Raw genomic sequence first — 27,489 nt, 5'->3', positions numbered from 1 at the left:
ATTTTTTCTCGGTTTTGTTATCGATATTTATCGATTTTGTTATCAATATTTATCGATTTTGTTATCGATATTTATCGATGTTGTTATCGATATTTACCGATTTTTTATCGATATTTATCGATTTTGTTATCGATATTTATCGATTTTGTTATCAATTTTGTTATCGATATTTATCAATTTTGTTATCGATATAAATCGATTTTGTTATCGATATTTATCGATTTTTTATCGATATTTATAAATTTTGTTATCGATATTTATCGATTTTGTTGTCGATGTTTTTATCGATTTTCTAATCGATATTGTTATTGAAATTTTTATCGAATTTGTCATCGATTTTGTTATCGATATTTTGATGGACGTTATAATTGATTTTGTTATCGAAAAAATGAAGATAATGGAAAAACAGAATAACATGAATGTTATTAAAACGAACAGTGATAGAGGTGTGGATCTACATACCTCGATGCGGGTACTTAAGCGAACATAATTACTTATGTAGTTACATCTTCTTGTTAACTTACATAAATACTTGAATAACAACATTTAATGAAGTATACATAGTTTAAAACCAAAATCGTAGCATTAGTTAAACACACAAACAAGTAAAGAAAAACTTTATTAAAAAAAAATATTTAGTGCAATGATCTGTAATTTTTACAAGAATTAAATTGTGGGTTGGTTGGTCAAGGTTGGACATATCATTTTGTACCAAATTCAAAATGATATTGTTTGCCACTTATGTTCATTTATTAATTTTTAATGTTTTTTAATCAATTAAAATGCGGTTCATTCCCTAACAAATACCATACAAACCTAAGCTTAAGATTTTGTAGAACGCTTAAAAAAAAATTCATCATAAATAATTTCAAACTTTTTTCTCAGTGTTTTCTCTCAAGTGTTTTTTGAGTAAACAGTTTTATAATGTGCAAGTTTCAAGTCACCGTTAATTTTTTAGAATTCATTTACCGAATTTGAAAATACGTAAATATTTTAAGGAATTTTAAAAGAGCACTTAAAAGGGGAAAATTATAAGTAAAATTGTAAATGGGGCACGAAAAATTGAGGAACTTAGGCGGGTTGGGTAAATAATCGTGGAGGTACTTAAAAGAGGGACTTTCTTCTGATTATATTAAAAAATTCACGGTGTCCAAAAATGTTGGTTACTTAAGCGGGTTAGGTACTTAAGCGGGGGGTACTTAAGCGGGTTTCACTGTATATATTAAGGATTGATATTCAATGTAAACGATTGTAAAATCTGATCGAGAAGTAATAAATATATCCATCTGTTTATAAATTTTTTTTATAAAAATTAAAAAATTTATACAAAACAATGATTATTTGAAAAATTGAAACAATCAGGTTAAAGCATGTCTAATTAACTATTAACCGGAAAAAATCAGCAAGATACATGCTATGAATCAGTGGATAATAAACAATTACTGAATTTATCAAAAAAAAAGTTAATAACAATAACTCTTGTAAAACTTCGAATTTCGCAAAATTGCTCAAATTATATATATTTTTTATGGTTGTAAACCGAATAAAGTGATTTGTGCGAAAAAATCTTCACCGTCCAATTTTGGGTGGCCCACTTGAGAGATTTTCACTCTTAGCGAGAACTTTTTTATAGAACTGCGATAAGTGCATTAACGTTTTTAAGATTAACGAAGTTGTAGAAACCATCGTATCGGTTGTGAAATTGTCTTGGATGGCATTGAAAAAAAACAAGGATTCAGAAAGGATTAAGAAGTAAGCACACAACATGGTACTTTAGATAAACTTATGCCTATTTTAAGTTATTAAACATAAGTGGTTTTTGCAGTACAGTTAAATAAATATTACTTGCGACGATAATACGAAGATTATTCGGTCAAAAGTTTTAGGGTAGGATGATTTTTGACCCAATTAGAATTTTTAAGGGTAATCCAGACATATTTTTTAATCCTGCAATAGAAGATCCCAATTTTAGCTCAAACATTTGTTTATGATGACAGAATAAGAATGCGCAGGAAAAACGGATGAGCAAAGCGTTTTGGGTAAACCTTGCCCAAGCGAACCGTACGTGTAACATGGCTAGTGTTTTGTGTAACGTTACCAGTGCCCAAATTTTATGACCAAAAATTGTCAAAAACCTAAAATTTACAACAATTGGGTATGCAGGTGTCCACCTGCATTCATTGTAAATGAGATACTGAAAAATAAGCAATATTCGTTCACCCATTTCGCAGAAATTTTAAACTTTCTGACGCACCCCATCATTGAATTTCCAAATAGTGTAACGTATCCCGTGCATATGCGAATGCCTATAACTTTGAAACCAAAGGATTTATTAAAACCTTTATTTTACAGAGACATAGGTTTGACCATGTCTAATCAAATCACCTAAAAAGCCCAGTTGGTTTTGTGTTATTTAATGGACAATTGATTCATATTTTAGAAATAATTCGTACGAATGTAACGTAGCCAGTCAAATAATCGACCATATGTATTTTTGATGGACGGCAAACCTTTTTGTACATTTTATTTTATTTTGGGCCTTTTTACTTGGATATTGTGGTACACAAAATTTTGATAAACTGGCAACCGTGATTTAGAGTTTGCCAAATTGCGAAAATGGGTTTCTTAGCATTTTGCTGTAGTGTTGTAAAGAAGTGCTTAAATTTTGTGAAAAAAACATGCTATAAGGGGATTTTCGGTACATATGAGGAATCCATTTCTGCGCTTGACTTTTTCTAAAAACTTCCACCCGAGGGCGCAACAGTGAAAATTTTCAAATTTTCTTGGAAACCTATTTTCGCAATTTGGCAAACTACACATTGACTTTAGACCCATCGTATCTTCGGGAAATTCGCTTAAATCTTAAACAGACGACAGCGTTGATCCGGATCCACTCGGGAATTAACTGCAGTTGATCCGGTATGCTTTTAGACTTACACGTAGAATCCTCCTATGTTATAAGCGCATGGTAGAAAAATGTTGACCCGCCCTAATGACAATACATATTTATAGTGCCGGGCAATAGTATTGGCACAGAGAATTTTCCGCAATGTATGCAAAGTTTTTTATTTTTTTTTCTAATTTCTAAATATAGTTCAAAAAAAGATAAAAATTAAATCTCTAAACTTTGTTCACGATTCACGAACAATCAATAAATTTGCATACATACTAGTTTGCAACTATCTAATCAGACTTTTGCAGAAAAATTCTGAGTACGCAGTTTTATAGGCGCACAGTGGTCGGAGAAGGCATGATTTACGCGAAAAATTTAAAGGGCTGTTACGATTATAATAAAACTGCGGTATCGTAGTATTGTTGCAATTCTAAATTCGAATATGCCATAAAATTTATAGTTTGACGGTTGAGAACTGTCAAATCAACTGACAATTTCTCTAAAATTAAATATTTTTTTTTTTAAATACCACGATTAGGTTTTTTGACATGCTGATCACGAATTTTATGTCAAATTAAAACCCTGACAGTTTACAGCTGTCGAATGGACTATGAATTTTTCTAAAAATAAGACAATCTTTTTAAAAATGCAACTGATTAGGATTTTAGACATGCTGATCACGAATTTTATGTCAAATTAAAACCCTGACAGTTGACAGGTGTCAAATGGACTATGAATTTTTCTAAAAATAAGACAGTATTTTTAAAAATGCCGCTGAATAGGTTTAAGGACATGCTAATCACGAATTGCGTGTCAAATTAAAACCTTAAAGTGCTGAACACATTGAAAGCGATGAGCTTCGGGCCACAACTTCCAATTTGTTATCTTTATTATCTAAACGCTTTGTCGATGGCGGCATGAATTTTTTGAACGCGGCAGCGACATCATGTATTTGTATGAGTTTGACTCAAAAGAGGAGGAAAAACCTGTCGATGGAAAAATAGAAATAGGTCTAATCTGGCCACAACCACTGTCGTAGACAGTGCACGGACTTCGAAAAAATTAATATTGGTAGGTTTTACATACAAAAATTGGTAGAAGTTGGTAGATTTTTTTAAAAGAAACATTATTATATAGTTTTTACTCATTTAGGATAAATGAAAGCTAATTCAGGTAAGATGGTATTACCAAAGCAGCTGAATTTTCGCCTTGGGGATTTTTAATGTCAAAATGATGTATTTGTTGTAATTCTTATTGTCATTATGGGTAAAATTTGTTAGTGGAATTTTTGTTTTTGAACTTTTGCTGTCACCTTATTATATGAATTCGCCTTGGAATAAATTGTATTTCTTTATAAAACAATAAAACATTCAACAAAAAAGGTATAAATATGTAGCACATCAAAGTGGGCCCAAATCATGGCATCCGTGATCGAATGAATCACGATTCGAATCGAATGAAACAAAATGACAGCTGTTTTCTCTCAAATACATTTTGAGCTGAAAAAGCGAATTCGCTACTAAAAGCTGTAAAGAAAGTTCCGATTCGAATTTGATTCGATCCCGGATGTCTTGATCTGGCCCTGTTTTACAATAAAAAAAAAAACAATTACTCTGCACTTCAAAATTTTTTTATTAAAATTGGTTTTGAAATGATCTAAGTTTGCACACCATTACTTTGGCAGTCTCCCACAAAAACCGTATTGCATACGAAAAATATTTCCATAAACAGTTGGTTATGGTCAAAGTTAACTCCTCATGTTTATTTTAGGTATGTTCCATGATAAAATATGTACATACTGTGTTCTTTTAAATCTCTTTGCTTTCTTTCGGGAAAATATTGGTAGATTTTAGGCTTTGTTCGTAGAAATGGTAGAAAATAAAAAACAGCTAAAAAGTTGGTAGATCTACCAATAAAGTGGTAAATTCCGTGCACTGGTCGTAGAGTAGCTCTGTCGCCGCCAAAATAAATATCTACATAAGAGTATGTGTTAAAATAATTTGACAGCTGTGGTTCTTAGCCCGTCGTTTTCAATGTGTTCAGCACTTAAGGGTTTCTGAATGTCGAAGGGGCTGTCCATTTCTCTAGAAAAAAGGAAAACTTTCCACGAATTAAACGTGCTATGTATCACTTTCAAACTTTTTCGGTTGACAACGGTCAAACCAACTGTCATTTTCAGTTGAGTAACACAATTTTTTTTGTTTAGCAAAATTTTATTCTATACTATATATATTTATATATGTAAATGTGAATGTCTGTTTGTTTATTACCTTATAACTTTTGTACCGCGACACGGAATCGCATGAAACTTTGCACACTTAACTGCTTTTACCCCGGGAAGGTTATAGGCATAGAGAAATTTGGACATTACTAGAAAAATTACTAAAATTATCATGTTGTATATCTCTTGAAATATTTGTGGTAGTGTACTTGAACTTGGTGTCGATATAAACGAAATTAATTCCATACTCATGAGAAACAATTAGCGGTTTAGGAAAAGGGGGCGTGCACGTGAACTTGAAATTTGGTATGCAAACATATCTATAGTAGGTGCTTACAGTAAGGTATATATACATGAGTCCTTAAAAGGGGGCGTGGCACATCCCAAAGGCGTGGAATTTTTTATCAGCTATAATTTCGGAACCATAAATCACATGAACTTGAGGTTCGGTATGCAGACATATCTATGGTAGGTGCCTATAATAAGGTATATGTAAATGAGTTTGTAAAAGGGGGCGTATCACATACATAACATAGAAGTATACGATAATTGCATTGGAAATTGGATTTATGTTAATAGGTGCTTTGAAGTATTAAAAACATGTTGTGAAATAATATTAGAGTTATTATTCCGAAGAAATTAGGGAGCTAAAATTTAAATATTACAACATTGGTATTTCTACGATTATATAATTTATTGCAGTTCTTTTAATCCAAAAAAAAAAATCACCTGCTGTGCCAAAAAGCCAGTATTGCATTTCTTTCGATAACACCCAAGCTATACAACTGTCCTACCGTATTCTGCTATCATGGATATAGTAAAACTAATGCAGAAATAAAATATAACATCTTTACGCAAATTATTTTTCCTATTTGTATAAAGACGTGGGGTGAAACCCGCGGGTAAAAGCTAGTTTATTATATACGAGGGAACATATCTAATATGAATTTATGATCGAATTATAAATAATAATAGTAACTATATTTATAAATCACGGATAGTTGGACGTCTGGTATATGTATGCTCAGCCCAAATAATTTGATCTAGGCCCCAACAGTTTTTTTGAGAGTTTTTTTAATATTCAAAAACTAGTTTGAAATTTGTAATGAGCGAACTTATGAATATTCAGTTTTTTTGTTGGATTTTTGAAAATCTACTTCAGATTTCTTAAGACACATCTTATAAATGATATGATGCTAAACATTGAATAAATTATATTAATCTTTAATATTATAATACACTTTATGTTATTTGGAAAAACTGCTTAAGTTGGTCTAGTGAAATAAAAATGACCGCCACACTTTTTGGAGCGAGTATGCACGGATTTTCTTTTCGTAAATCCTTAATGGGACCTTTGCATTAGTTTTTGGTAAAGGAATGAAGATCCTACTCGTATCTACAAATTAGGTACACCTTTTTGTAGAAAATATTTTTTGAAAAATAAGCAGTGTTACTAAGGTGTTGCTAATTGAGCAACCAAGTTTTATTATGTAATATTTGATATGAAATCATTAATTTCCATGTTTAAGAAGTAAGACCAAACCAGCAATTACTGCTATAATTAAAAGTTTTCATTAAATTTTTTTTAAGAAAGTTATCAACTCATAACTGTTAGAACGGGCCACGATAGAATCGTTCAATTAAACGGATACAACGGCTTTCTCAGCAGATATTACTGAAAGTAGTAACCAGTTTTGAGTTCTTTAGACATTTCTGAATAAGAATAGCTTTATTCCGGTTAATTTATCAAAGTTTTAGAATATGCCTTTTTCGTGTAAAACATGGTTTCTGCGGTGAGGCCATTCAATTTTAGGGCACAAAATGCAAGCTTGAAGGCGCTAAAACCCGCTTTGATTTTTGGCAATTTTTTTTTGCGGACGGTGTTATTATTTATTTTTTAAAGAAACTGCGTGAATAAAAGTCAAAAAGTTCAGCCTGTTTTCCGTCATGGACTTCCGAACTCGATTTTTTATTAGCTTCAGTTTAGAAAATGACCATTTGCTGAACTCTTGGTGATCATGAAAGAAAGATACATTCTACATGCATGACGGTTGTTTGTAACAGCCTAAAGGAATCGAGATAGATATAGACAAATGTATACATAAATGATCAGAATGAAAAGAAAAGTCGATTTAGCCATGTCTGTCTGTCCGTCCGTCCGCCCGTGTACACGATAACTCGAGCAACAATTGAGATATCTCAACGAAATTTGGTATACAGGTTGCCCTTTATCCAAGGTAGGCTGCTATTGAAAATGGGCGAAATCGGACTGTAACCACGCCCCCTTCTCATATAACGGTATTTTAGAAAAATGCAAAAACTATGATATTTCAATAAATATTGGATCCAAATTGTTGAAAATTAGTATGTGAAGTAGAATTTTGGTATAAAATATTATGAAATTTTTGGAAAAGGGCGTGACCCCGCCCACTTATGATGAAATACTATATCTTAGTAACCGCTTTACTAATTAGATTATTACAAACTTTTGGATTTTGGGCGTGACGCCGCCCACTTATCTCGGTAACCGATTTAACAATTTCTACCATACGTGGTGTATTTAATAACCTTGGTACGAAAAAGCAATTCAGTGAAAATTATTTAAATCGGACTAGAATTGCACCGGTATCCCGTATAACGATAATTTTTGGGTATATGAAAACTCCGATATTTGAATAACTGAAGACGTTAATTTCCTTCAAGTTAACACTTATAACAATCCCCCTATTCGGAAATGCAGAAAACCAAAGCATCAGTCTCTTTTAATTTTAAACTATGATTGCTGGAAAAGCCCAATATGTTCAACTAAGTTCCAATTCGGCTTCTAACCGCGTTTGCGCATATTGCACATTTCCATCAATTCTTCTTCTTCTTTTTTGGCGCTGTAACCGCCTAAGCGATTTTTGCCGAGTTCAGTAAAGCACGCCAGTCGTTTCTCCCCTGTGCCAACTGACGCCAATTGGAAACGCCAAGTGAAGCCAAGTCCTTCTCCACCTGATCTTTCCCTCGCAGTGGGGGCCTCCCTCTTCCTCTGCTACCACCATCGGGTTCCGAGTTGAATACTTTCAGAGCTGGAGAGTCGGTGTCCATTCGAACGACATGGCCAAGCCAGCGGAGCCTCTGTATTTTAATTCGCTGCACTATGTCCATGTCGTTGTAAAGCTCATACAGCTCATCATTCCATCGTCTGCGGCACTCGCCGTCGCCAACGCGTAAAGGCTCGTAAATCTTCTGCAAAATCTTCTCTCAAACACTCCAAGAGCCGCCTCATCGGATGTTGTCATTGTCCATGCTTCTGCGCCATATACCAGCACGGGCATGATGACTGACTTATAGCGCGTGGTTTTCGTACGTCGAGACAGAACTTTACTCCTGAATTGCCAACTCAGTCCAAAGTAGCACTTAGGGGCAAGAGTGATTCTGCGTTGGATTTCAATGCTGGCATTATTATCGGTGTTAATGCTGGTTCCCAAGTAAACGAAATTCTCTACTTTCTCGAAATTGTAACTGGCAACAGTGACTGTTTGTTTGATGACAGGAGATACTTCGTCTTGTCCTCATTTACCACCAGACCCATTCGCTTTGCTTCCCTATCCAACTTGAAAAAGGCAGAACAGACTTCGCGGTTTTTGTTACCGATGATGTCGATGTCATCGGCATAAGCCAGCAATTGCACGCTCTTGTAGTAAACTGTTCCTGAGCGGTTCAGTTCTGCAGCTCTTATTATCTTCTCCAACATCAGATTAAAGAAGTCACATGAAAGGGAGTCACCCTGTCTGAAACCCCGTTTTGTGGCGAACGGCTCAGAGAGGTCTCTCCAAATTCTGACGGAGCTGGTGGTATTGCTCAACGTCATTTTACACAGCCGTGTGAGTTTTAAGGGGATGCCAAATTCAGACATAGCGGCGTATAGGCAACTCCTTTAGTGCTGTCAAAAGCAGCTTTAAAGTCGACAAATAGGTGGTGAGTGTCAATCCTTTTTTCGCGGGTCTTTTCCAAGATTTGGCGTAGTGTGAATACCTGGTCTATGGTGGATTTGCCAGGTCTAAAGCCACACTGATAAGGCCCAATTAGTTCATTGACGGTGGGCTTCAGTCTTTCACACAATACGCTCGATAAGACCATGTAACCTATGCTTAGGAGGCTGATCCCGCGGTAGTTGGCGCGAATGGCGGGGTCATCTTTCTTGTGGATTAGGAAGAGCACACTTAAATTCCAGTCGTCGGGCATGCGTTCATCTGACCATATTCTGCACCAGAGTTGATGCATGCACCCTATCAACTCCTCGCCACCGTACTTGAATAGCTCAGCTGGAAGGCTGTCAGTTCCAGCAGCTTTGTTGTTTTTCAGCCGCGTTATTGCTATATGTACCTCGTCATAATCAGGCGGTGGAACGTCGACTCTGTCATCATAGACTGCATGCCCGGGTTCTTTTTCTCCACAACTTTCCGTGCTGCTACCATTTAGTAGGGCGGAAAAGTGTTTCCTCCATAATTTAAGTACGCTCTGGACATCAGTTACTAGGCCGCCATTATTGTTCTTACAGGAGTACGCCCCGGTCTTGAAACCTTCAGTAAGTCGCTTAACTCTCTGGTAAAATTTTCATGCATTCTTCCTGTCGGCCAGCATTTCAAGCTCTTCGCACTCACGTATTTCGGCCTCTCTCTTATTATTGCGGCAAATACGTCTCGCTTTCCCCTTCAGATCCCTATAGCGGTCTCACATAGCGCACGTTGCGCCCGATCGCAGCGTGGCCCTGTAGGCGGCACCTTTTTTTCTGCAGCTTCCTGACACTCCTCATCGTACCAGTTGTTCTTTCGGGCTCGCTGAAATCCGACTACTTCTTCGGCGGCGGTACTTAATGATCGGGAAATGTGGTTCCACTGCCCGCGTATGTCGGTTTGTTGAAGAGTTCTCTCTGAGAGCAGGTGTGAGAGTCGAGTAGGAAAGCGCTGGCTGTCTGTTGGGATTGCAGCTTTTCGACGTTACGCTTTGCTTGCATATTTGGCCGCACATTTTTTGCACAGAGGCGGGTGCGTATCTTGGCTGCAAAAAGATAGTGGCCCGAGTCCATGTTTGGGCCTCGGAGTGTGCGAACGTCTAAAACACTGGAAGCGTGCCTTCCGTCTATCACAACATGATCGATTTGGTTTCTCGTTTTTCGATCCGGAGACAGCCACGTAGATCTTTTTATGCTTGAACCTAGTACTGCTTACTACCATGTTTCGGGCCCCGGCGAAGTCGGTCAGCCTCAATCCGTTGTCGGACGTTTCGTCGTGGAGGCTGGATTTTCCGACGGTAGTTTCAAAGATCCCTTCCTTGCCCACCCTGGCATTGAAGTCGCCAAGCACGATTTTGATATCATGACGGGGGCAGCGCTGCAGACTTCAGTGAGCCCTTAAACCGAATAAGTCGGAGTGGCCCCACCGAAGCTCCCTCTCTTTCTGCCGTGACCCAAGGCTCCACTCGGATTGGTTACCGCATCTCGCACATGGGTTGCTCACGTTGCCCAGAGTGCGCGAACGAGGACGCAAGAGTCGGGATTGAGTATAGCCATGCAACTGTAACTGCATACCCAGCGCAACGACTATACCCCATTGCACTCCAATTATCCATCAATTATAGTTTAGAAATAAAAGAGACTGATGCTTTGGTTTTCTGCGTTTCCGAATTCTCAATTCTCTTAACAATAAATAAGACTATTATAGTCTTTTAGATTGTTTAAAGAAAGTTGGAACGACAATAGTTGATAATTGCGCCGGGTATATAAAATTTGGTTTGGCCCGAACTTATACTTCTTTACTTGTTTAAAATACTTTTATTTATTTTTGCTTTATTTTCATTTTATTTGTTATTTTTAGCACAAACGAAGACAGACTTATGGGCGTAAAATCCCTAGGGGAAACAAGAGAGCCTTTTCCGGCCTTGGAGGTGAACGCAACACTGACTACTCTCCAAGCCTTGTGTATGTACCCGGCCCTCACGCAGTTGGCATAAAAAGAAGCCAACCATTTGCACGAAACCTCCAGACCCTTGAAGACCTGAAGTTTTCGAACGAATTTATCGCCCAGGTCATGTGCGGATCGTGCAGAAAGTCGGAGCAGTACAGGGCCTTATGTACAAGATATTGAGGGGAAGGTAGGTGGGGGGGTGAACTCCCTGATAAACAAAAATCTTTTGGGTAAATGTGTAAGGAACCATCATAAAATTAGTACTATTTTGGGATTTTTAACTTTTTGATATTTTCTTCCCCAACTTTGACTATCTCTGGGGGGAAAAAACGTACTGAGCTATAACTTTACAATACATAAAAAAATTGCTCATTTCATAAGGATTTTAGAAAGGTGGCACTCTTACTATTTCGAATATAAAAAAAAGTTATAGCCGCTTTTGTGGGCAAAGGACTGAGACACGCTAGAATGTATTTAATAGATTAAAATTTAAGTTGCTCTTGTTACCAACCAATGACATGCTAAATAGTACAAAGGTACATTATTACCTACTCCTGATATTATTTTATGTTACTTTTACCTGAAAATTTTTTGTTTATCAGGGTGCTCTCCCCCCACCTACCTTCCCCTAAAGTTTGGCAGGTTACTTCTGGGACACCCTGTATACTCATAGAGAGTACGAAAGATACTCAAAGTAACACCTCAAAATTGTAATCACAATGATTTAAATCAAGGCGGTCGAGACTGCGGTCCGCGGACTGAATCCACTTCTATTAGGGTAAAAAACGAACTAATTATGTCTTTGATTGACTCGCCTTCAGTATCTCCTTCGTTTCATTCAGGTATATTTTTCGTATTTTTCATGAAATATGTTCATAAATGTTATATGTAGAAAGAAATAAAAATTTAGGGCACTGCGCCACTGTGGGCCGTGAGATATTTCATCAGTTGTGTCTAAAATGTAAAGCAATGGAGCGTATCGCCCAATTGAAAATTACGGAAGACGTTATCGGAAAGGAATTTCTTTTAGTCTTTTTTGTTGAATATGGTTTGGTAAAAATAAATTTTAGAATATGGATCGTAATTTTAAATATTAAAGATCCCGTCATTTCAAAAGACATTTTATATAAAAAATTATTAAGACGTTAAGGCAGATAGATAACTCGATTCATTAACTTTCCAATCACCGTAATAAGATCTAGAAATAGGGAACTTATAAGAAATTTGGTTAACCCAACGTGATTATTTTATCGATATTTCACAGGCGTTTAATTTTTATTTTTAAGTACATTTCTGTCAGTTTTAGTACGAATTAAGGCTGTGTGCAAAGTTTGAGCGAAATCGGAGGCCATCTCAAAGAAAACCAACACTTTTTAATACATTTCATAAGGATTCGCCGTATAAATGTGTAATTAGGAATTTCTAGATGATTAATGCATACGGGCATAGATATTTTAGCTAATGCCGTATTTATTCTTGGTCTACCCTTGTCTGTTCCTCTCTTTATAGTTACACCAAAGCATGGACCGATACTAACCGGTGGTCGGCCACGATACAGTAGTGAAGACACTGTCCGTATGAACTGCACATCGGGGCCATCAAAGCCAGCGTGTCATCTTAGTTGGTTAATTAATGGCATACATGTGAACCGAACATTTCTGCGGCAATACGATCCTGTCATTGTCGGACGCGATGGCTTAGAGGTGGCACGAGTGGGACTAGAATTCCGCGTCAGAAGAAAATATTTCAAACACAGCGATATGAAGGTGAAGGTAAGTAAAAACTATTCATTATTTTATACGTCGCTTGTTTATAAAACTTGCTAAAAGAACATTGATTGGGAGCATATTTCGCAATCAATTCTTGCTTTCATATACATTAGGGTGGGTCGATTTAAAAATCGCTCATTGCTCTGTGAAAATCGTATTCTAGGAATCAAAATAAGAAACTTTGCCGAAGGAACCATACCTCTAAAACGAATTCTGATGTCCCCCAATTTGGGTCGAACTTTTGGGTAGGGGCAAATTTTTAAAAATCCCACTTTGACCCATTTAGAGTGCTCCAATCGAGTCCAAATGTATGACCGACCCCCTCTAACTTTGGACGGCCGATCCACCCATGCCAGTGGCACTCCCCCTGGAACTCCCCTGGGGGGTTCCCCATACAATCATTTCAAAAAATCACCATTTTTGGCCTTTACATGAAAAAATCAGCTAATATCTATTTTTTCTCTTAAGAAATTTATTTAGTCAGAACATATGTAAATGAAAAAATTAATTTAAGTGAGTTATAGAAAAGAAACTAAAAAAAATTATTGTTTGAAGTCTTTTTTACTTTTCAAGTCTGGGCAATTTCGCACGGCTCTCTAATGTCGTCGCCATAACAGCCTCTACATTTTCCGGTATAACCCGTTTGGAAACACTAGCTAGCAATTGAACATGTCGTTCCGTTCCTTGTATGTGTGATGGAATTTTTGGATCATTAAACGGTGGATCATCTTGATTTAAATATTCTTTCAATGTATCGTACGGAATGCTTCGCGTGAATGGTGGTTCAAATACGATATTTATATCATTCAAATTGATCATTTCCGTATAACTTGTGCAATTAAAGTTTATATCTGGTTTTTTATAAACTCTAAGTTCCATTGGCTCGTCAACATCGGTTCGATAGCGTAGAATTTTATTGATGGCACAGTCGAGCTTTTCTTTGCTATCATCAAACAACATTGATAACAAGATATTTTCCGAATGCGCATAATATGAATTATCTTTAATTACTTGATTGACAATTTTGCGTAAACGAGGTTCTAGAAATCGTGACCAACCAATGAACTTGAAAAATAATGCACTGCCGTACACGACAGAGCTGTAATACTTGATATTGAAGTACATTGGCACATAACATTTAATTATAAATTCAAGCAGAATTCTTAAATTTGCATCTGGATTTTCCGTTGTCACATATAATCGCAATAATCTAGCGGCCTTGGTGAGCCACCGGGAATGTACAATTTTCCCTGGTTTGATGTTAGCCAGATCCACCGGGCCACATGGGCCATGTCGTATAAGTACTTCGAATCGGTGGAAAATTCAATTTTTTCTGGAGCAGGGGGCATATTTTGCAACTCAATTTTCTGGAAGCCGTCCACCACCTGAAAATATATAATAATAAAATAATTAAAAATGGTTGACAATTATAATAAATGAGTGATAGCAATAACTTACCGGAAGAGTTTCACAAGTTTCGATTTGACGGCTCAGTTTTCCGGTTGCCGATCTTGGTCCAGTGCTGGTTGATTTATCCAAAGCTTCAAACAAATGCCGAAACGGAAGTTCGTTGAAGTGTAGAAGGCAAACGAACCAATGCAATGGTCTTTTTAACAGCAATTCGAATCGTCGTATAATTCCACCGTGTGGGCCAGTGTTTGTTGGCTCACCGTCAGTGCATATTCCAATTAATGCATCCAGTGATATATTTTTATCGTTGAAAAAACCATTTAATTTGGTTGTTTTGTATTCAGCGGTTTCATGTTCCAGTCTTACGTAACCAATCAATTCAGAATTGGGTTCTCTCAAATAACAAGATGAGGTTCTTTTACCATCCTAGTATGATACTTCTCATCAATTTTATCTATCGTTAAAGTATCATCTTTTCTGCCATCGAATGAAAACGCTAACAAATTGGGATCATCTAACCGTTTGCGAAGCACTTCTTGTCTGCATTTCTCTTTTTCTCTGCGAACTTTCGATTTATCCATGATGAGAGGTTTGCCATGCTTATCTTTAATTTTAAAATCTTGCAAAAGAGCGGTTCCCAATGCTGATGCTACTCTGTCAGGCACACCAAATCTGTCACATACCAAGACAAAGTTAAAACAATCGTATATCTCTGTGTATTGTGAACTTGTGCTTCTATCCATATCTTCTTGAACCGGGATCTTGGTATGTTGGTATTGATGACATAGACGTTGCTCCTTGCTCTTCAGTTTCCATCACAAATGCATCCATTGTTAGTCTTCTCTGATTATGTTGATCGTGCATGAACTCTTTGAGGCGTTTGGGAACCCAGCCGCATACACATGGAGCTGCCTTCAAATCGCATTTACATGTTCCAATGTAAAAAATTGTTTCCAGAGATTTTACATACTCTGTAAATTGTTGGGTGTTGTTTCTTCTCTTGATTTGCTCTTGATACTTGTCAAGCAATTTATTAAATTTATTAAATACACTTTTTTTCAGCATTATTTCCATACCAAGTTTTTCCCAAATTCCAATCAACTTATCTTGTACTTGAATAGTGAATGATTTATGGGAAAACTTTTTTTGTTCTGTTTTAGCACGTTCGCTTAAGTAAAAATAATATCTCAAGATATCCAGATGGGTTGGTAAATTAAGATCAGTTAAATCAGTAGACACACCAAAAACAGTAACATCATGCTTGGGTATATGACTCATTGGGTTTTCGATAGTTGTTGATGTAGTTGCTTCATCTTGCGGTGTAGAGGATGGTGGATTCATTGTAAACTTTTTGATTTGGAATGGTCACTTCACTTATTATTTTTTTTGAAATATTTTTTTATCTGAAATTAGCACTTCACACTTTGAGTTCTTCACAACGACTTAATGCATTCACAAAAACTGTTGCGTTATATATGGTCTACGAGACGAGGTAATAAGAATGAAATGGTAATTTCAATTCTACCTGCTGTGTCTTGTGGTGCCTTAAAAAAAAACAACACAAGCAATTTTACGATCTGCAATTGTGTCACAGTGATACCTTCATTGTTTAAAAGGGTTGCGGTGCATTCCAGTGATACCTTAATTGTTAAAATGGTTGCAAAAAACGCGCATTTCTTAAGAAGGTGCCTTAAAATACCCACAAAAAGGGTTGTAAAAACAACCTTCATTTCTTAAGTAGGTGCTATAAAAAAACTACACAAGTAAGTTTACGACATGCAGCTGTGTCTTAAAAAACGCACACAAGCAATTTTCCGATTTGCAATTGTGTCACAGTGATACCTTCATTTGTTAAAACGGTTGAATAAAAAACCCACACAACTATGTTTACGACATGCAAATGCATCACAGTGATGCCTTGGTTTTAAAAGGGTTGTAAAAACGCTAATTTCTAATAATTTTTTTTTTATTTCTTTTCTATTACTAAGTTAAATTCATTTTTTCATTTACATATGTTCTGACTAAATAAATTTCTAAAAAGAAAAATAAACTCCAAAAAGAAAAAACATAGGCATTTCGCTGATTTTTTCATGTAAAGTGCAAAACCGGCGATTTTTTGAAATGCTTGTATGGTGAACCCCCACGGGGGTTCCAGGAGGTGTGCCACTGGCATGGGTGGGTCGGGCCTCCAAAGTTAGTGGGGGTCGGTCATACATTTGGACTCGATTGGAGCACTCTAAATGGGTCAAAGTGGGATTTTTCAAAATTTGCCCCTACCCAAAAGTTCGACCCAAATTGGGGGACATCAGAATTCGTTTTAGAGGTATGGTTCATTCGGCAAAGTTTCTTATTTTGACCCCTAGAATATGATTTTCACAGAGCAATGGGCGATTTTTTTGCCTCCCCACAAATCGACCCGGCCTAATATACATACATACGTATGTAGTTGGTGATCACTGATCAGTGTTGCCGTTTTATCCCTTTGGTGGCTAGATTTAGCTACCACATACTTTTTTTGCCCTTTGGAAATGTGTCCCATATTTGAACGCATTTCTAGTAAATCTGCATTTTTAAATTTTTAATAGGACGACAGGATTTCTCTCAAGGACATCGAAAAAATTAATTAATCGAAAAGTATAGCGGCTTTTTAACGGTGTATTACAAGGCAGCAAAACGATATGTTTTCCAGTCGAATAATTTGTGTATGTCCTGAAGGATTGCAATTGTAGAACATTTTTTAATAGGTGTGACAGGGCGTATGATGAACATTAAATTATTAAATTGAACTTGTATTACAAAGTTGTTTCCTCATTTAAAAAAATACCTTTCATAATATTAAATAATCAAAATAAATCGTTTTAGTCTTTGACATGTCCTCTCGGGTTGATATAATGGTTGTACTTCCGTATGACATAAAAAAAATTTAACTAAATATAATTTTCATATCGTACTGATTTACAACAATTGAACAGCCTGAAGGGACATATAAAATAAGAAAGCATATGATTTGGTTTATTTAATATTTTGTAAGGCATTTTTTTAAGGAAAAAGAATGTAGTAGAAAAGTTGAATTTAATAATTTTGTATTCATCATACGCCCTCTCGCACCAAATTAAAAAAAGTTCAGAATACACGTTTTCAGGAGATACAAAAAATTTTTTTCCTACTAGAAAAGATACATATGTACGGCAGGATTTCTCCCAAGGACATCGAAAAAATTAATTAATGGAGAAAGCATAGTGGATTTGAAGGGGTGTATTACAAGGCTGAAAAACTATATGTTTTTAGTCGAATAAGTTGTGCATGTCCTGATAATTTGCACATTTAGACCATTTTTTAATTAAATTTTTAAATTCAACTTTTTTAACAAATTCTTTCCCTACTTTCAAAAAATGCATTTCATAATATTGAATAAACAAAATAAAGTGGTTTAGTGTTTGACATGTCCTCTCGGGTTGATTGTGAATGTGGCAGTATTAATCAGAAAATTTGAAAAATATCCTTTGAAATTTTTATCCTTTAGTAAGATTTAAATTAAACTAAGATTCTTCAAAACTCATTCAAAATTAAAAATCTTGAAGGATAATCTTTTTAAAGGATATTTTTAACATGTTCCAGAAGGATAATTGAAAACAAAAGTTATAGTTAATCTTGTTTCGAATTCTTCTTTCATTTGATAACCATATCTCCATATTTTGTTTAAACTTTTGGAAATATATTATAATTTATGGTCCTTTGGAAAAAGTCCTGACTACCAGGTAAAAAACCAAAAACGCAGATTTACTAAATATTATGTCCTTATGCTGTAGGGAGTATAGTAATACCGTCTAATAAAGAAGTAAAAGGAGTAAATTAACAAAACACGCGAACTGCAACAAGCTTATTCTGATAACTTTGACCGCAAGTCGGCACGGGTTGCCGTGGTTAGAATTGCATAAAATTTTATTTGGATATTTTTTAAGATAACACCAATGAAATGAGGGGGAAACAATGTTGGTTTTTTGGGACAGTCTAATATAAATATATGTATTGTATGTTCCTTACGTTTTTATACATACATACTGTAAAAGTGTTAGGGCTGTTAACTTATCTATTAACGATTTATAGTTTAAAATAGATACGTTTACGGCCCTTAATATGCTAAATTTGTTAAATGGCCCATCAAGTCAATTTCATTTCATTTATTAAAAAGTAATTAGTACAATAAGATATAAAATCTTTTATAGCACAACATACAAATATTAAAGGAGACTAAAAAAAAAATACAAAATTTGAGACTAAATTTAAGTCATATTACTTGGTGCATTTATATAAAATGTATTTAATAATCTTTTAAGGAAAAATAAGTTAAAAAAAGAAAGATAAGCGATATAAATAGAATTAATGAAATAAATTACAGATGATGATTAAAACATTAATTTAGATGGCCAGTTTAAACCTAATTTTGAGAAAAATAATTATAAATAACTTGTCTGTAGTTGCTTTGGTTCATAATGTTCTTCGTAGCAGCCGGAATGGAGTTCCAAATATGTATGGCATTGACGAAGAACAGCCTTGTTGAACTCACATAATAGGTGCGTTCGACAAGTCAAAAATTTGTAATAGTTTTTCCAAATTTTTACTAGATGGCGTTCGATAACGACAAAAAATTATCCAACACACAAAAATTGAGAGAGCAAGCGTTCATTTTGATGCAAGAGAAGCGTTCATTTTGTACTGGCAAAATTTTAGTCAGCAAAAATTATCCAACACGAAAACATATGATCACAAAACATATGGTTGCAATTTCTGTAAACAAACTAAATTGAATTTTCCGAGTTTTGGTATTTATATGCTTTTTGGCTGCCTGCTATGTGACTTTATGATACCGCCAACTAGTTTTTACTGCTAGAAATGTTCCTGGCGAACATTGAACGTTCACTTTCCTTTTTTCTTCTATGGAGGCAACATGAATTTCAGTTTGTTTACAAGTAAAACATAAACAAAGTCAGCTGGTGTGTCTTCTTCTTCCGGTTTTTGCAAGTAATGGCTAATTTCCTGCTTTTTCATCTCTTTGGGAGAGAATTTTCGCTTACTCTCTTGATTTTGATTGTTGGCTGGTGTTGGCTAATTTTGTTATCGAACGCAACTAATTAAAGTCTGGCACAACCAAATTACACTAGCGCGCAGATTTGCAAAAAACAAGTTTATTGTATAAGTAGGTGTCTTTGTTGATATCAGACAATATAAGAATATCCAGCTTCTAGCTTTTAGGTAGTCAACTATGTTACAGCCTAACAGCCGAGTTCTCCAAGCAGAGATGTGATCATATCTACGCAAACCATAAACGTAGCGCGTAACGTGATTGAAGACAACATCAATTTTGTGAGAAGAACGTGAGTCTAACTTATTATAAACTAATTCAGAATAGGTTATAATTGGTAATGTTAACGGGCGTAAACTTTGCAGATTGCCTTAGATTGCGCAAAACACAATAAACCTTACCTACCACAGAGTTCATATGATCAATACATGTCATATTCGAGTTTATAATAAAGCCAAGATTTTTAATTTTATTAACGGTTTTCAAAGCAGTGTTACCAATGCAAAGTGGAGGAATTTTGTCACTAGGGAATTGTTTTTTTGAGATTGGCAACACATACGATTTATCAGCATTCAAACAGAGTCCATTGGCAATCGTCCAGCACAAAATGGATGCAAGATCACTATTAACTTTACGAGAAAGATCACCTAGATTACTAAAACTACCAGACAAATATAACTGAATGTCATCAGCATATGCCTGCACACTTACAAATTTACACACAAGAAACACATCATTAATAAAAAGACTAAATAGCAAGGGTCCAAGAATGGAACCCTGTTGAACACCAACACTTATATCCATTGACTCCGATACTTCATGTCCAGTGCTTACATATTGAGATCTGCCAGCCAGATAACGTTTCATTATCGATAAAGCACTATTACTGAAGCCAAAATATTCTTTTAGTTCAAAACATAGCAAAGTGTGGTCAACCGAGTCAAATGCTTTGGAGAAGTCAATTGGATAGAGCAGCGTTAATTGACTTTTGTCATAGGGAATACGAATGTCTTCAAGTATTTTTAATAGCGCAGTTGAACAACTATGCTTAGCTCTAAAACCCGACTGGTAAGACGAAAGTAAATTACTTCGAATTACATGAGAATTAAATTGTTCAGCTAATATGCTTTCAAAGACAGGACAGGTAATATACTTATCGGCCTGAAGTCACTAGAAGAGTTAGGAAATTTATTTTTTGGGACGGGCTTTACTGAGGCAACTTTCCACAAATCAGGGAAACAAGACGTCGTTATACAATGATTTAAGACATGTGTAATAGCACTTAAAGCAAGTGGTAGTATTATTTTAATAAATTTGATCGGAATTCCGTCTACACCAATTGCATTGGACTTAATCCTAAAAATACTTCGCTTTACATCTCCGTCAGTAACAGCTGAGAAATCAAAGGGGTTCCTTGAATAACATGCAGAGCCACAAGGCACAAAATTAAGACTTGCATCATACACCGGACTTTTAATAAAGTCATTATTAAGGTAATTTGCGCCAAGGTTACAATTTGGTTCCTCTTTGCCATACACACGCAAGCTTTTAAGATTGCACCATAAAGTCTTAGGTGGAAGTTCAGGATTAAGTTTTGACTTAAAAAAAATTAATTTTTCCGTTCTTATCACCCTAGTGGCCATATTTCTGGCTGATTTGTAATTTTCCCAGTTTGCATCTGTTCTATTCCGCTTCCAAGATTCTGTTGTGAACCTTCGATCGACGCGGACGTGTGTTCTTGAACCGGTCCAGCATTTCGCAGCGTTATTAAGTGTTCCTAATTCGCTTCATTTCTCTTTTATTCTTCAAACAACAAAACTAAAAACAACCAAGAGTATACAGAGTAAAAAACTTAATTATGACTCAGAAGGCCCAAAATATTTACTAATGGCAAGAGTTCATAATGAAGAAACATTAAAATCTGTGTCTCCGTTTTTAATCAAAAAAGTGATTGACTGCGTATGCACTGGAGAAGTGGAATTGTTTTAAAAAACTGAGGAATGGGTGCATTTTAATTAAAACCAAAAATGTTAGCCAAGCGCGCAAATTGGTTACTCGCACCTCTCTCTCACGATCAATAAAAACCGAAATAACGGAACATAAAACTCTCAATTTTTCCAAAGGTGTTATCTATTCCAATGATCTTAGAGGTATAGAAGAGAATTTAATAGTCGAAGAACTTAGCAATCAGAAAGTAGTAAGCGTCAAAAAAATACTTAAAAAAGTTAATGATTCTTTGGTCGAAACTGGGCTTATGATCATCACTTTTGCAACTCCAAACCTGCCAGAGGAACTTTTTATAGAATATGAAAGGGTCAGAATTCGACCATACATACCCTCACAGCTAAGATGTTATCAATGCTTCCGCTATGGTCATATCACAAAAATGTGTAATAATGAGAAAATATGCCCTCACTGCTCTACTTGCTCGCATACAATTTTGGATTCCAACACCACATGCTCCTTACCTAAGCAATGCGTAAATTGTTCATACCAACAAGTCAATGACAAAAATCACAGTTCTCTTGATAAATGCTGTCCAGTATTTTTAAGAGAAAATAATATACAAGCTGTTTAGGCCACTAGCCTAAACCAAATTTTGAAAGGGTGAACCACCCTAATGTTCATGTGCATACACACCGATATGTACATACATACGAATATGAACATATAAATAATTGCATTATTTTTCCCGCCAATTAGTATAACGAATTAGCCAAATTTCCCCTCAAAACAGCTCGCTGTTTGAGGGTTCGGCTCAATCCGTCAACAAACAGCGCGGTCATTCCAGTTTTCACTTTATCAAGCACGGACGCCTTTCAGCCACCACCCTTCATCACACACCAAAGGTTATATTGTAAAATAGTCTCCTAAACTAAACGCTTTCAATAAACACCTAGCACGTAATTATTAATTTTAATCTCCATCTGTGTCGTTTTCTTGCATTCTTTTCATTAAAACATGGATGCTCTGCTGGAGTTGCGAGCCACATAAGCGTCAGTGTTTCCATGGTCCATCTTCGCCAGGAAATTCACAAGCCAGCATACTATAATACAGTCCACTATAAAACATTTACGGAATTGAGCTCACTTTGCAACAGCAACTAAAGCACTTTCCACAAAACGCCATAAAAACACAGCTGGAGCACCATAACCATACTTGCGGGAGCTTCTCAAATACACAATAGCGCTCCGCATTCACATACATAACTGGGCACATAACCACACATTGGTCGTAAAAAGAATTTTCAAAGGTACGTGGTTAACATTTCTGCACTTTTTTTGCACATACACCATTTACGTCAATCTTTGATAAAGTGCTCATAGCCAATATTCCGCGCAATACAAGAAAAAAAAAACAACCGGGAGTGATTTTGTGGATTCAGTGCAATAACTGAATATCCTTTCTTGTTCAAATAAACAAGTGCACGGTCACTATTAACAGAACACCCACTACAGGTTGTTGGTGTAATCATTGACTTAAATGTCGGCACACATACATATTTTCTATAAAATTTCGTATTTCAAAAATCTTTTACATTTGCAAAGCACAGATTTTTACCTTTTGCAGATAGTTTAAATTGCCAACTCATCACACCAAAACACTTGTTTAAGTTTCGAGAAATTTTAACCTCATTTACTATCGCTATATTGTGATTGCACCTAAACAAGGATTTCACTTTCACTCCTGGAATTCCAGTTCTGCATCCACAAGATCACTATTCGCGCTGTAATATTACTTGGATCAAAAATTTACTAACATATTTTTCCATTGTACTTGGTTTGAGTTGGGGGGCGACCATCTTCTGCAAATACATACATACATAAATAAGTGAATCATACATACACACGCACATACAAACAATAATAAATAAATAATCCTAATACGCCTGCATTTAATATTTTGGTGTTAAAATCTCTTTGATTGTGGTGGGTTTTTTCTCGGCTTTGCTTAGAACTTTAGGAACGGTTGTAATTATCGTAGCCTCTCTTAGTTTTAACACAACTATCCCATAAAGCACGGATAAATTTATTCGCTTGGTAGACGCTGTGACAGAGTTTGAGGCCGACTACAATGACACGGCCCAAGCTGATCACACTAAGTACACCCTTGCTATTCAGCAAGAGGAACTTAAAGCTATGTGGAGGAAGGTAAAAACAGCGTATGAGGAGTTGGTTAATTCCGAGAAGTTGGACGCTACTGGAATCTCCACTGTAAAGCCTAAATATAAAAGTTCTTATGCTATATACTTGCGCTGCATGTCAAACATGGCAGAACTCCATGCAAAGTTAGTCAAGGGTGACAGCGATGTAGAGGATATGTCCGCCCATAATATTCAACTACCGCCGTGTGATACGGACGTATTCAAAGGCGACTATCTCACATGGCCTACGTTCCGAGATATGCTTACGGTCATCTACATACTCAACAAGCGCCTCACTCCTGTGGAAAATTGTTCCACCTATACCAAAAAACAGAGGGGGAGGCCAGAGAGATAGTGAGTAAATGCCCATTGACTAACGACGGCTTTCAAACTGCCTGGAAAAATTTTAGTGATAGATACGAAAATAAACGTATCCTCGTAAATGCCCAATTAATCCAATCCCCTGATGTGATCGGGCGGAAAGGCCGAGTTTCCGCTCCGAATTTTTGTAGTACGTACATCCATCTGTATATATATATATAAATATATGTTTTTTTTTATTATTGATTAGGAGGCGAGTTGTACATACATAGGTGATTATTTATGTATTGATTTTTATCTTATTTTTTTGATTTGGGTAGCTATGAAGTTATGCGACGAACATCTCGATAACTTGCATGATATTAACGTTTTGATTCGTATCCTCGTAAATGCCCAATTAAAGATTCTTTTCAACCTACAGGCGGTACATAGCGAGTGCGGTAGCTCCATCAAACAATTGCAGCGAGATATTAATAACTGCATCTCGACATTACAGTGTCAACAGATTGACACATCAAACTGGGATGCAATCATTACATATCTCTGCTCAACGAAGTTACCAGAAACTACATTAGCGTTGTGGGAGCAAAGTATTGAAAGCAAAACTGAAATATCCAAGTGGGAGGACATGGATAAATTTCTTTCACAACGGTTTCAAACTCTAGAAACCGTTTCAGATATTAGAGGCAGTAAACCTAACTCCATTGCAGGGCCGCACAATAGTAGGCATACCAATGAAGCTCATCAAAAAAGATTACAATCATTCCATGGTAGCGTACCCAAAGCAATTTGCTATTTCTGTAAGAGCAACGAGCACAAGCTATCAAGTTGCCAAGAATTTCTCAACTTAGCACCAGCTGACAGAATCAACTTCCTAACGAATAACAATGTTTGCCTGAACTGTCTATCCTCCGGACATAAGGTGTCAAGGTGCAGAAGCTCATTCAATTGTAGAATGTGTCACCTGCGGCACCACACTATCCTCCACACCCAGGCAATTCCGCCAAAAGCAACCTTTCCAGCTAACAATTCGCATCCCACAGACGACATCGCGTCATCTTCCGCCCAAGCACAAGCAATACGCGACTCTACAAATACAGTACATAACGTTCAATATTGTTTCGCTAACACGAGAAAAGGGGTTTTATTAGGAACAGCGAGTGTTAATATATTTTTCCATAACACTAACTTTTCAGCCCGCGCTCTAATAGACTCCGGCTCAGAAGCCTCCTTCATTACAGAAAACCTTTAACGAAAAATTAACCTGCCTTCAAAGAGAATACGTGCCCAGGTATCAGGCATTAACAACAGTGTTTCTGCACAAGTAAAAGAATCGTGCGTCGTTCAACTACGGTCACCCATTGACCCGTCAATCAAGATAAATACACAAGTCCTAGTTCTACCGCAACTCACCGGAAACTTACCGACTTGCGAAGTAAATGCTAAGACTAGGGAAGCGTTTCCTGACCTACTACTAGCGGACAGAAACTTCTTCAAAAATTAACAAGTTGATCTTATCCTGGGCGGCGACATTTATGCCCAGTTAATATTAGGTGGCATTAGAAAGAACGGGACATTACTAGCCCAAGAAACGGTCTTCGGCTGGATATTAACTGGCCAGACAGAACCGATGTCCCCAACCTCCAAATGTGCATCTTTCTATAATGCTGTCTCATTAAATAAGCGGTTCATGTCCAGAGAAGGTGACCTAAAAAAGAGACCTCCCAAGAAACCACGGCGAATCTTATTTTTCAATTCTTTAGGCGGGGGAGGAACTGAAGTTACACTTCAGAATAAGTCCAACTTTAAAGTTAACAAGTTACAAGACCCTACTACAAATGACCAATTCCACTTCTCCAAAACCTAAAATATTCCACTACCAAAGCCCGCAAAATTATATGAAGTCCACTGCTTCTACACTCCTACGTGCAACGAAATTCTTTTCTCGAGAAGGGTGTAAGAACACCAAGAGAACCTTCATCTTCAATCTACTAGCGAAATATGTGAGTTAAACTTTAGTTGTCACCCTTTATAATTAAAACTTATTTTCGCAACCCAGTCCAATGACCATTCAACAACTTGCTACAATCATTTCGATTGTATGAAATAGTAAACTAAACTCCAATACTTGTCACCGAAATGAAATGCATCTGTAAATTTTCCAGATTGGGTCGTCTTATTGTATTTTTTTTTGTTCAGATACTTTGGTTAGCGCAATTTATTGTTTTCGATCGCAGCACAGTTCTGCTACATACATACATAAGTAATGAGATTCCATAAAGCCCTTACCGAATTCGCTCACTAATATATCTTCAGACAAAATAGTTACTTACTGTCCAAACGACTACATCCAAGATACGTGGAATCGAAAATCTTAAATTAAATGTGATTGACTCATGGAAACACTGACGCTTATGCGGCTCGCAACTCCAGAAGAGCATCCATGTTTTAATGAAAAGAATGCAAGAAAACGACACAGATGGAGATTAAAATTAATAATTACGTACTTGGTGTTTATTGAAAGTTGTTAGTTTAGGAGACTATTTTACAATATTACCTTTAGTGTGTGATGAAGGGTGGTGGCTGAAAGGCGTCCGTGCTTGATAAAGTGAAAACTGGAATGACCGCGCTGTTTGTTGACGGATTGAGCCGAACCCTCAATTGGCTAATTCGTTATACTAATTGGCGGGAAAAATAATGCACTTATTTATATGTTCATACTAGCAATTACCCGGCGTGCTTCGCTGCGCCTTAAATGTATTTTTGTGTTGTAACTCTCCCCCTAAGCTCTTATGGCCTCATTTACAAAATATTTTTAAAGAACTTTATGAAGTTAGATTTAAAAGAAATCGATCTATGAAGCATTGTTTATTTTTTTTTTTGAGTTAATATATTTTCGAAGGTAATTAGAAAATATGTAAAGAACCGACTTTCTCTTGGAAATTTAATTTATAATCTTATAACTGGAGTCTACTATCGCACCCTTTCCTCAAACGTGTATTGATTCAATATTCAAATAACGTGTATTTATATAATTTGAAAAAATCTCCCTACTATACAAATATGTACAGCAATATTAACTAATATTTTCAAATGTTGTGAGAGGGAGTAACAAAACAAAATTACTTTTAAGGCGCAGCGAAGCACGCCGGGTATTCGCTAGTTAGTTAATATTGCTGTACATATTTGTATAGTAGGGAGATTTTTTCAAATTATATAAATATACGTTATTTGAATATTGAATTAATACACGTTTGAGGAAAGGGTGCGATAGTAGACTCCAGTTATAAGATTATAAATTAAATTGTTGTCAATGTTTTTTAATAATTGTAAACATTCGCCAGCTGTTTCTGTTTATTTATTAGTAAAAGGCAGGACTGCCAATCTTGCGGCAAAACAATAATAAAAATCCAAAAAAAACACGTAAAGCCAAACAGAATTAATTGCGAAACGTGCAATGATACACACATTAAATTTCTTATGTGCACCCTCCACACAGACCCCAATCACTTCTGAAAATTTCATTTTATGTGCACCCTCCACACAGACCCCAATCACCCCTGAAAATTTCATTGAAATCGAGCAAGCCGTCTAGGAATGATAGAAATCCGAAAAAAACACGTAAAGCCAAACAGAATTAATTTTTTTTGTTTTTTGTTTTTGCAAAACGTGCAAAGATACACACATGAAATTTCTT

At 36.1% G+C, this 27,489-nt stretch overlaps 1 protein-coding gene across 1 annotated transcript in view; it reads left to right on the top strand.

The window, feature by feature from the left end:
- The window catches only part of LOC118749376, a gene marked incomplete in the record, with an annotated part of 482,497 nt that overhangs the window by 362,503 nt on the left and 92,505 nt on the right, over positions 1–27,489 (top strand). Inside the window, 1 exon segment of the mRNA XM_036484175.1 lies at positions 12,575–12,837. Within this exon segment, the coding sequence (XP_036340068.1) occupies positions 12,575–12,837 (263 nt within the window).

Source organism: Rhagoletis pomonella, unplaced genomic scaffold (assembly GCF_013731165.1).
Source record: "Rhagoletis pomonella isolate Grant_MI unplaced genomic scaffold, Rhpom_1.0 Rhpom_scaffold_00015, whole genome shotgun sequence".
Classification (NCBI taxonomy): domain Eukaryota; kingdom Metazoa; phylum Arthropoda; class Insecta; order Diptera; family Tephritidae; genus Rhagoletis; species Rhagoletis pomonella.
Note: the sequence above shows the minus strand (reverse complement) of the source record. Positions and strands in the feature narration are given on the sequence as shown.